Source organism: Rhodnius prolixus, unplaced genomic scaffold (assembly GCF_049639745.1).
Source record: "Rhodnius prolixus isolate KJV_2025 unplaced genomic scaffold, Rpr scaffold_6, whole genome shotgun sequence".
Classification (NCBI taxonomy): Eukaryota; Metazoa; Arthropoda; class Insecta; order Hemiptera; family Reduviidae; genus Rhodnius; species Rhodnius prolixus.
Window position 1 is genome coordinate 25,009,063 of NW_027411634.1, and position 12,604 is coordinate 25,021,666.

At 33.1% G+C, this 12,604-nt stretch overlaps 1 protein-coding gene across 2 annotated transcripts in view; it reads right to left on the reverse strand.

Moving 5' to 3' along the window:
- The window catches only part of LOC141460342 (rhotekin-like), a 287,313-nt gene that overhangs the window by 270,593 nt on the left and 4,116 nt on the right, over positions 1 to 12,604 (reverse strand). The window contains exon 1 of one of the 2 annotated variants that reach the window (XM_074140256.1): positions 598 to 1,019. The exons of the other annotated variant lie outside the window; for it this stretch is intronic. Coding sequence (XP_073996357.1) covers positions 598 to 711 — 114 coding nt within the window. The 5' untranslated portion in view covers positions 712 to 1,019. Of the gene's footprint in view, positions 1 to 597; positions 1,020 to 12,604 lie in introns of those variants that run through there. 2 annotated transcript variants of the gene reach the window in all.

Genomic DNA, 12,604 nt, shown 5'->3' on the forward strand with positions numbered 1-12,604 from the left:
TTTGCAAATTTGATCGTAATCCTTCACCATTTCCGGTAAGATATTAATTTCAAGTAATATTTTTTCAAATAATTTGATAAATGAGAAAAGATTTCTATTTTCTCTCTCTTATATTGTGAAATACTGAAAATAGTCTTTCCTTTCTAAAGATTGAATTAATATTCCGGAAATGGTACTTTAAATGAGGTTATAAGATTTTTCTTTTTATACATAAAAGGCCACGACCACAAAACACCGTGCTTGTCTCCGCGACTAGCCAATCTTCTGCAATTGGTAAAATGTAATGGAGGGAATAAAGATACTGAAAAGAAATAAACAAAAAATTAATTGAGCAAATGGATTCTAACAAAAATATTCCAAAATTTCAAATTCGGAGAAAAATAAAAATTTATAACTCAGAACCTTAAGTCTATTATATTTAGAGTTGCACACTCAATTAAAGCGTTACAATTTGATTAAGGTAATCCCTGACCTAACTTAACTGGAACCATAATAAAGCACACCTGATTAAGCTGAACTTCCTTCCGTGAATAATTGATAACAACTTTTATTAAATAATCATGAAAGTGAGTAAATAAATCATTATTTTTATCTCACCTTATTTTTGTAGTTATTATTATTGTTGATTATATTCACCCCTACATGATTGTTAACTGGGGATGCAGGAGTGGGTGATTCTTCTGGCACTATGTACAACTTAACCCGATACATTTTATTTTTCAGGATTAACACTTATTTTATAAAATAATTTATTTTTAATTAAAAAAAAAAAAAATGAATCCGTGTCACTGCTTTTTAATCCATTGAAATTTTTATTTAAAAAAATAAATAATCCACTCTGATAACCAAAAACTGTAACCACCAACGATAGATAAATAAGAAATTATAAAAAACAATTAATAACACAGAATAATATTGCCGTCTTTTTTAAAAATTTACTTCATGTCCGACCGCTCTAGGTAAAAACGATGATAGTGAAACGCACGTGACACACAGGGGAGCTGATGTAGCTCTGATAGCTTCGGGGGTCCCGGCAGCCTAGCCCCCTTCACAATCCGGCCAAACTCAAGCCCGACATCTTGCGTCAATCTTACTAACTACTACAATTAAATTGCTTGTTATCATCCAGTATTCCCTCGAATATTTATTACACGTAAAAGAATGAATTCAAATACCAAACAATTAATTAAAATAAATAATATACTTTCATAAATTTATTTTAAATAAATAAATAGAATTATGTTTGTAGTAAAGTTGGGCACTTTGGATTTTGGATTATGAAAAATCCACATGATTTTTACTTCTACAGCAATTTATGTGTCAAATTTTATTACGTAAAGTAGCACTTACGCACAATCTAATTTCTTCAAATTTGGGGCAAATAGGGGCAACTTTGTAAGAATTTTACCTTTTTTCTTCTTTTAAGTTAAATAATTTTATATGCAAAACTCGAATTAATTTGAGATTTTGACTTTATAATATAGTGTATAATTATTTGCGTTAGGCGAAGACCCGTCACATATTTATTTAAAAATATTTATACAGGGTGCACCGGGAGGAGAGCTCGAAACTTTCGGGAGGTGATTCAGCAGCTCAAATGCAACAAAAAAAATATTCTATTCACTATGGCCCGATTCTCAATACTCGTAGTGTCCAAGATATTTGCATTTTTAAACTTTTCCTTCGATATTCGCGTTTTTCACCATAAAAACGGCCGTAACTTTTCTATCCTTTATCCTACAACAAATCTGCTTATTCCAAACGAAAGAGCATTAAATTTCCTATAAATCTGCTTAACCCAGTGCCTCAAAACGTTTCTTATGAACAATGAAATTTTTACTTAATTGTCTAAAAAATTCGTTCTCGTTGATTTCTGTTAAAATTTTCAACTGCATTTTTCTCAATAATTAATGAATCAAGGAGTCACATAATTTCAGAAAAAGTTGCGCATTTATTGAGCTTCAAGATTATTTGGATCTTTCAAACATTTAATAAAACCCTACCCCGAACAGAGGGGTGTACTGTAATTACCTGTATAACTGAGAAGTTGCGTAACCGACTTTTCACTGATATCAAATTATTAATTTACTCGTAAGTCAATTTTTGGAGAAGGAAAAGTAACCATTTTAGTTTTTAACAATTATTATTTAACCAGTTACGCGCGTTTGATGTGCATACACGTCAAACCAAATCTCTGTTACGGTGCGTACGACGTGAACGCGAAATTTTAATAAAATACAATACTAATATTATTTGGTGGGATGTTTCCTTTATCTTACCAATAGAACTGCCAAGTATTTTATACGGAGTTGGTGTGGAGGGAGCCAGCCAAATAATAAGTGGATGGTACACGTTTGGTCTCCGCATTAGAGATTGGGGAATTACGCACACAAATAGAAGCTCTCAACTCTTGTGCAATGCCGTTTTTACCTTAGATAGAGGTTCAGACCTCAGTACGAGCATGATTTCATTTTGCACAGAATTCAAAGCTCTTTTCTTCCTTGTAAAAGCACTTGCGTCCCTAGTTAACTAGAAGGCAATGTGTACATGAAGCGGTGCAAGATTTTGAATGAGCACAGAATGCTCTGTAATCACAAGCCCCCAGAGATTGCAGAAAAAATGCTTGCAGTGACTATTACGACTATTGTAAACTTTTGGGCGTTCGACGTGTATATACGTCATTGACTGATTTTAATTCCACACAATGTGGGTTTTTTAAAAAACTAAATTCCACGCTTAACTGGTTAATAAAATAGAAATAAAAAAATAGATGAGCAATAAAAAACAGTAGTAATAAAATACAATAGATAGGTACCTACCTAAAATCGCTACAAAAATTGTTCGAATTATTCAAACAAGGAAGTGGGACCATTGTCTTAAGATGTAGTAAAGCAAAGAAACACATCGAAGAGGATCATAACATCAGTAAATCTACTCCCCACCAATCATAGTTATATCAATGGTATAAAAGAAAATTGTGAACGTTTCATTCTAGATGTTTTTTTGGTGCAAACAATGAATGAATGACGTGCGTCCTGCTTTGTTCAACGGACAGGTGACAGTGGTTCGACAGACACGTTACGTGAAGGCGACCAACCCGTTCAATTGAGAATCTAAATGTAACGGTCATTCCCTCTTTTTTTGTCGGCCATTAAAGACTTTTGAATACACTTTCTTCAAATGGAAAGTCCGAGTACTGTCTCCATAGTACTCGTACTTCCATTAGTTTAACTACTTTTACTGGCCAACAATTTTCTTCCTCAATGTTATAATTTTGGTGAAATTTTAAGGAAAAAAAGAACTAAACAACTTGTAACGGAAAAATCCAAAAAGGGAAAAAAGATGATGGATTCATGTTTATTAGGTTCTGCATAGTTTGGTTTTTTCCTTCTTCTTCCACTTTTTGTATAAGGCCCGTCAACATCTAGGCCGAAAAAGCGCCCGCAGCTTTATCTAGTGACTGCCGGCACTCCGGAAAGTGATCTCTCTAAAGAAAATCTAAGGGCGTTCTGTGTAGTTATTACAAAAAAAACAAAAAACAAAATCTTTAAAATATCTCATACTGTTTCAATTCCAAGTTTTAACCAAAAAGAGTCTAAATAATAAGAGTCTTATACAGGGTGTTCAGCATTAAGACTACCGTAACTTCAGGAGATGATTCTGGACATCATTTGCAACAAAAAATCCCCTATAAACTATGGCTCGATTCGGCTCCGTTTTGTAGATATTTTTAATTTTATGTTTTTTTCAAGGTACTACTACTTTTTAGCAAACAATTGTCTATATTTCTCAAACTATTATAGCTAAAGAAAGTTCATTCAGCTCATTAGAAAGAAGGTTAAATTTCCTTTTAAATAAGCTAATTTTGTATTTCAAAATAATAATATTAAGTATTTTACTTTGTGGCCCAAACATCAGAAATAGCAAGTTTCTAATTTTTTCCAAAAACTTTGACTTCATTTTTCTCAAAAACATTTTATATGAAAAAACCGTGCACTGTTCAGGAAAAACATCTACATACGATCACCTTTCGAAAGGTATACAATGCATTGGGGTTATTTAAAAAATTGATGCAGAAATCTGTGATTAATTGCGTAAAAAAGTAGGCCTCAAAACGGCGTCGGCATTATGAAAGGAATTCACCTACCATAAGAATATAATTGATCAGAATCATCAAATCCAGTACGAGTTTTTGCAAACGTGTAATTTAATAATTAATTAATTTAAGTACTATTTTAAAAAAATATATAATTTACATTATAAATAATAAAATAAAATAAAATGAAGAAATTGGTGTATGATGTTAAATGAGCGTTAGGTACCAATTCCAAAAGAAAGGATTTTCGTTTAACGAGTTTAGAACTATGTGCTATTCTTTAGTTAATTCACAAATATGCTAAATAATTTGAATAAAACACAGATTTTTTTGTGCTACTCAACAAATTTTTGGAACTAGGCGGTTGTGGAGAGCTAATAAATAGTCGAAGTTACGCATCTCGAAGTTACCGTAGTCTTATGCTGTGAACACCCTGTATATTGTATATATTAATTTAGCAGCAACTCAGAGGAGAAATATTTGTTTAATTAAATTTATGTATATACTTTTTGTTGTCCTTAAGGGACTAATGTCCCAGGACATTAATAAACGTATTTCTTTCTTCTTTCTTAAGCGCCACTGTAGCGCCAACAAAATTAATAATGAGAGTAAAAATTAAAAAAAAAATAAAAGCGGAGCTGTTGGTCTAGTGGTCATGAACGTGGCTTTGTGTGTGGAAGATCACCAGTTCGAATCCCGCGTATGGGCTACTTTTTATTTGATAGGAAAAAATTGTTTGTAGTGAAGTAAGGAAGCTTCCGCCCCGGTCCACGACACCTAATTGATACGCGCCTGAAAAAAATAGGTGATTATCAGTTGGCTGTTTTATCCACAAGCTTATTGTCAAATGCTGCGACCGTAGCATCTAAACGAAATTTCAAATTTTAACTTTATGTGTGCACACACTTCTACACATAAGACAAACTAACACACGTGCAGACCAATTTGTTAAACCCTTCTTTTTGGACTCAGAAATCTTCCAAAACAGTTAAACCGATGATAACTAGTATTATAAAATTAATTTCGATCACAATATCCCCCGTTAACATAGAACTGCGTAGGAGGAAGTAAAAATAACCGTCATAGCTTAATAATAGAGGCGTTTTTTTTTTTTATTTTTAATGTCAAATGTGTCTAGAGGAAGGAAATTAGATCTATTACGTAACTGTAGCAACTCTAAGCCAGGAGAATAAAGTGAAATCCAATTCATTAGATAAGCAGTATAATAGCAGACTGTAGGACAATGACCTTGAATCCAAGCTAATAAATTATTAAAAAAGCTCAAAGAACTATAGAAAAATTTAAAAAAAAAAAAAAATATATATATATACTCGTAAATATCAAGTATAGCGATGGCCTGTTTTAGACAACTGTGATTCATGTTTAATTTGGAAGTAACGGAATTGTGCTATTTTACAGAGGGGAGAAGCTGCTGCCAAGAATTCTGCACTTATTGGAACCTGAAATTGCTCCAATTGCTGAAAGATACTCCGGGAAGAATAACCACGACTTCGCAGCAATACATTCTCTGATCTGAAGCCGTAATAAGGTAATCTACTTAGCGAACTTCCAAAATTGTGACAATCTGAGAAAGGGTGGTTTCTTTACACATAGTCAATAGATTAGATTGTATTCTAAGGCGGTTCTACCAAAAAGGGGAAGGAACGCATGCGATCCAAAGTGTCAAATGTTCCCTGTCATCCCCTTAACCTTATAAGAGACACCGGGGCTTCAAGACCAACAAATCCGGCTAGAGATTGCCGGATAACAGTACAATAACCTAATAAAGTAGTGAGTGACAGGGCACTAGGGAGCATGGCGACTCAATCGCCCAGTGCACTGAATAAACCTAGAGAGTTCGTCAAGATTACCAGATGCCACAATCTCCGGTAGGGAAACATTGACCCCCCCCCCCCGGAGACGAGGAATCTAGTTTTAGAATAAACACCTCTACAATGTCTCATTGGACTCACCACAGGCAGTGCTTATAAATAGTAATAATTCCAATTATAAGGTACATTAAAATAATTTTTTTAATTTAATATATATCTTCATTGCTACCTATATAATAAAATACATATACATCAGGCAAAGTGTAAATATGGTAAACAAAAAACATGATGCGAAAGCTGCCCGGCATAGGATACGCATACCGCAACCATAGGGAACCCTAGAGCCAGTTCTGACACTCTCGGGATTTTTAGTGAACGCGATTGTCTAAAATAGGAGATCACGAGGCCAATGTCGTTTTAAACGTTTACATTTTTTTTTTTGCGTTTATTTGTGCTAGTGCTGCACGAGACCGAGACGAGGCGAGACTTTATGCAGTCTCGATCTCGGTCTCGGTCGCTCAAGTCTCGGTCTCGGTCTCGTCGAGATATCTCGGTCTCGGTTTTTTTGAATTTTTGTTTAAGTATTAAAAGCGGTTTGCTATTAATAATCTTTTCAAAAAATGTTATTACTTTCTAATAATTATTTTAATTTATATATTGGTAATGAAAATGTGTGTAAAAGAAGACAACTACTTACACTTCAATGCATCATATATTACTATTACTGTTATATATCTTTATATAATTTCAAAAAGATGTTAAAAACGCGCCAAATGAAAGACCCAAATAACATATCTGCCTCCTATATTAAGTCGATTCGTGAAATAAAAAAATACACCTCCCAACAAACTTCCCGCTCCATTAGTTATGGCTGTTGGTGAAGATAAAGAATCTGGTGATTCACCTTTTGACGACGACGACGACTGCATCAATATTTTTGCACCATTTGCTCAAAAATCAGCAAATATCACCGAAGCATGGAAGACAGAAATAATTAATTACACCAAATTAGACCAAGCACCAGTAGACGTTGACATTTTAGAATGGTGGAAAACACTTGAGAATTCCTTCAAAAATTTGTCTAGAATGGCGAAAGATATTTTTAGTATCTGTGCAACTTCAGTGCCATCGGAAAGATTATTTTCGCAAGCTGCGATGATAATGATCAATAGAAGATCTTCTCTAACTTCTGACTCAGTAAAAGCTCTTTTATGTATCAATGCTTGGCCAAAGTGTATCTTAAAAACGAAAATTTGAGGCAATATTTTTTAGGTGCATAGATAGTCTTTTTTTCAAATTCACTAATTCCAAAATTCTAAAATATAATTCAAATAATATCAAAGTTCAAAGTATTAGATTATTAATAGTGAAATTTATGAAATTGAATGAATGAATGATATGAACAGTGAAATTTAGTGAATTTATGTAAAAATTAGGTAATTCGAAGGGGGCCGCTACGGTAGCCGAGCGGTGCGAGACCTGCGAAGCTAATGTGTATTGTGGTACTGGGTTCGATTCCCGGTCTTAGGCCTTGGATTTTATTTAATGGTTAAAATGAGAAATTTACAGTAAAGTATGTTTGCTCCTCCGTCCGCGTCACCTAATTGGTAGTTGGACGTAAAGCCCCGCCTGAAAAAATAGTCGATTACTTTACTTTGCTTACTTTACTTATGTAATTCGAAGTCAAATAGATGTAGTAATATTGAACATATATAATAAAATCGTATCTTTTAATAATTAATTCAATACCCGTAATGATTATTTATTAATAAAGAACACAATTTTATAATTTTGTAGCTAAAAATTAATATTTGAAAAACCGAGACGAGACCGAGATTTCTCGACGAGATATATATCATGTGTCGATCTCGGTTGCTCAAGTCTCGGTCTCGGTACCGAGACCGAGATTTGTCTCGTTTCTCGTGCAGCACTAATTTGTGCTACAATCAGCGCGTTGGCGATATAAGTAACAATGATAGAAGTGAATTTTTGTTCAATTACTTTCATTTTATTAAATTTTATTTAAGTAAAATTTGTTTATTAATAACTCAATTATTTGATTAAATAAATAAATAAATAATAATAATATAAAAATAAAAATAAATTGAAAAAATGAATAAATAAATATAATTATGGATGAATGAATACGAAATAAGTACTATAAGAAATAATAAATTTTAAAATAGGTATAAAACACATATAAAATAATAAAATTATTTTATATGTGTTTTATACCTATTTTATGTTGTTTTCATATATGTATTTTAAGGAAAATTAAGGTATTATTTTTTATTATTATTATTTTTTTTAATGATTTAAGGCGCGTCAACATCTAAGGTTATTGGCGCCCGGAGCTTTTTTCAGTGCACTGCCGGCCTCCAGACAGTGTTCTCTCGTTACAGACAACACTGTCCATCACCGCTCAGTGAGCTGTAGGAAGCTCCTAGGAAGAGAAAATCTATGAGTTAGCAGCTGGATTCGAACCCGGGTTTTATTACTATTATTATTATTATTCCTTCGGTATGCCCAAGGTCTTTTCATTAAATTATTTTTGGAAAAATTTTATCTAAATTTAGGTTAAACGTGAAACAATCAAATAACTAGTTCATAAAATATTCAAAAAGCGATTTTACGCTTGTGACTTCTCTATTTAACTATAACTATTTCATTTACTTCATCTGGCCTAATTCAATGAACGTGTTTCGTCCATTGAGAAGTGACCAAAGAACATGCAAACAATGAAACAGAAAAAAGAAAAAAAAATGTCCATATCAGTATGTATACGTCAAACTTGACACGTGAGACGATGAAATGAAAGTTTCTATTGAGAAAATTAAGTCAATGAATGCGTACAAAAATTTTTTCTCGCACAATAATTTCTGTCCTTTAGTGATACTTTCTTTGACCTAATTTTTTTTTTTTAATTTTTGTATCGATAAAATGAAATAAGGTTTATTGATAATAAGGGTGCAAAAGTGTAGATATTTTGTACTAAAGCATCAACTGCTAAAAAGCAGAATACATAAATTCTAGCGCAGATAAAACATTTATTTACATCCACAAACACCTACAAATCCAAAACAGCTAAAGTCATACAAAAAATTGATCGAGTCAATAAAGCAAAAGAAAAGAGAAACTCCACTGTCACAGCATACAAGAAGTACAAAAAGAAAAAACCTAATCTTATCTGATGCAAACAAGTCCAGGCTCTTCAGGCACTGAATTGGGCCAGGTTCGACAGCAACCTGTCTACCACTTTTTTTTCTTTTAATATGCTGAATGTGCGCAGAAGAAATGAGATATGTCAAAAAAACTGCTGCGCATATGAGTTTGACAGAGGCGCTATATGAAATCTCATGCTAGATAAGATTTTTTGGCATAATCAAACTCATTTTTTAGATCTAGAATTAGATTATAAATCAAACTAAGGTTCCTTAGATCATTCATACACTATTTAACAAGAGAATAGTCAAAATTGGCTATAGATGGGTAGCTTAGATACTATACGCCTACGATGTCCCAGAGCCATCGAGATAGTTTCCAGGAGTTAGAGGAGAATATATCCAATATAGAATCCTCTTTGCAGAGCTATCTTTACAGAATTTAGTAAGGGCAACAAAGCGAATGTGAGTTAGCACCAAGGTTATCATTCCAACCAGCTCCTAATTCTTCCTCGAATTACCCTATGAGAACCTAGGAGTTATTTCATTCCTCGGGGGATACTGCAGGCTCTCACCTGGTACCAGTGGAAATCATTAAAACTATCCGGTAGGACAGTTGTATAAGGGTTGATCGTCAAAAAGTGGACGAAAAAGTGTAACGTTGAAAAACACCCAACTTTGACAATTTTTTTCTCTTTTTCTATAAAAGATAAAATTCCCAAATTTTCTTTATATTATAGTAAATATCCTCGTTTATAAGTGTAATTTTTTCGTAAGAGCATACATTAATTATATAATTAAGAAATTGACTATTTCAAAAGTAGGGCGCCACGGTAGCCGAGCGGTTAGAGGCGAGACCTGCGAAGCTAATATGTATTGTGGTACTGGGTTCGATTCCCCGGTTTTAGGTCTTGGATTTTATTTAATGGTTAATAAAAGAAATTTACAGTAAAGTATGTTTGCTAGTCGCCTCGTACACCTAATTGGTAGATGGACGTTAAGCCCCGCCTGAAAAAATAGGCGATTACTTTACTTTACTATTTCAAAAGTACATACTTTACATAAATGTAAAGAAAATTAAACAAAAATTATTACATTTATTAAATTGAAGTAAAAATATCAGATTATACCGTTACTATTCCGTGCCGTTACAAGCCTAATTAAGAAGTGCAAAGTACTTAATAGATTCACATTCAATACTTATTCAAGGTCAACGGCTAACATATCTCTAATATTAATTATCATTATTAGGTTCTACAAAATGCGAACTGAAATTTGATGAGTTAAAATGAATGTATGCCATTGACGAAGTTATGATTCTCTATAAGGAGCATGTAGGATAAATATAATGCATAATAAATGCAAAAATATTATTAATTAAAAGCGAAGAAAGAATGTTTAGACATTTTCAATTAATATGGCTCCCCAGTACAAGAAATATAAACTATTACAACAACAACAACAAAATTAAATAAGTTGATAATAATATAGTAGTAGGGAAGGGATAGGGTCAGTGTCAGCGTACTGGAGATCGGATTCGAATCCCATGCGGAGATCGGATTCGAATCCAACTGCTGGCGCTTAGATTTTCTCTTCTTGTACCATTCACTGTCCGGTGATGGAGAGATAATACTGGCCGAAGGTCAACAGTGCATTGAAAATTTTTTTCGGTCGCCAATAACCACAGAAGACGGCTCAAATGTATTTCATGCTTAAACGGTTAATCTGAGCAAAAAATGGTAGAGGAAAAATTTGTTGCCCGTCACCTCTAGTTTCAGAATATGTGGCTTGATTTTAGATTCCTGCCCGCATACACGGCTGACGCGCGACCAAAAGTGAGGGTTTGCAGTTGACCCCCATTTTCATATACACATTTATAAAGAGTATAAAAAGTTATGAAAGAAATCGGAAACCGCAATTCGATATCTTTAAAATTAAAGGAGCTAGGCCATTTCAAAATCAGGTATTTATTAATCATATTTCAATTTTTTAACTTGTTATCAAAGAGAAAGAAGAGCACGCGATAGGTCATTTTTATGTATTTTTTCATCCCCTTTCTACTAAAAATATTGCCAAGGCAGTAAAGCTAGTATTTTTCTTAATATCGGGAAATAAGTCGTTTTCCGAGTGATTTTTCTAAGAAAAATCAAATGTTAAGAGCTTTAGACGTTCTCAAGCATACACAAAATAGCTAAAAATTAATTTTACATCTGATACAAACAAGAAGGTTTAATAATAATTTGGTAATTTTGGGAGAGTTGCGTTTAATTACCAAAACAATTGGAAACCTCCTGCCACATATTTAAGTGATCAATATATTTCATGTAAAGGATCAAACTTATTCCTTAATTTATCAAATAATGCACTTTACTCAGCTTATGCAGCATGTACTATGCCTTCAAAGGCGCCTTCTCAGATACAGAGAGCAGTTGATAACCTCCAGACTAACCTGGCTTGCGAGCCAGAGGAGGCACCTTTGAAGACACAGTACTTGCTTCACAAGTTGAGTAAAGTGCATTATTTGATAAACTGTGTATATGAAAACGGGAGTCAACTGCGAACCCTCACTTTTGGTAGCGCGTCAGCCGCGTATACAGGCTGGAATCTAAAATCAAGTCACACATTCTGAAACTAGAGGTGACGGGCAACAAATTTTTCCTCTACCATTTTTTGCTCAGATTAACCGTTTAAGCATGAAATGCATTTGAGCCGTCTTAAAATGAACACCCTGTACATGTATGTATAGACGAAATTTCAAAATTTGAAAAAATTCGGATGAATGGAAGTGCCATTTTTTTTTATTTTATTAGTTATTTTCTGGCCCAATTTTGTTTTGTTTTAAATAATTACCTAAATTGAGGTAAAGTAAAGTCATGCGAGTTGTTCTCACTAGATTCTGTCAGTATGAAACAAAAGCGCGTTGAGACTTCGATGACCTCAATACGTGCGTCACCAATGGACAACATACTACTTCTTATCGTTGAATTAAACTGTGACATACTTTGATGTGACTATGAAAGTAAACAATAAAGTTCAATAAAGTTATTAAGAAGTTATGATATGGAAAGTTAAAAGCCACATGTTTCTGTAATTAGCAGTAAGGTGATAAAATAGATTGAAATGTTTGTCACACCTTTGTACCAGTCGGACAATGAGAGTCGTAGAGCAAGTTGCCATATATGCACTATAAAATGAGGATATCCTACTAGCGAAGAAAACAACTTCTCTTTTAATAATAAATAATTAACTGTTAACGACATCCGTAATGTATTGCATCACAACATGCCACAAAACCAGATTCTTGTTTAAAAAGGTGATTTATTGATTTCTAGGAGTTAGCAATCTAATAAGGTATTAAGTTTCAAACAATTAGCGAGAAAAATAATACAAATAATTTAATAAATATGATGAGGTAAATTTTAATGATTGACATCATCAAAATTTAGGTCTTTGACCATTTAAATCTATAAATTTAAAATATAAACTTCCATTAAAATTAATGAATTAATTCAATT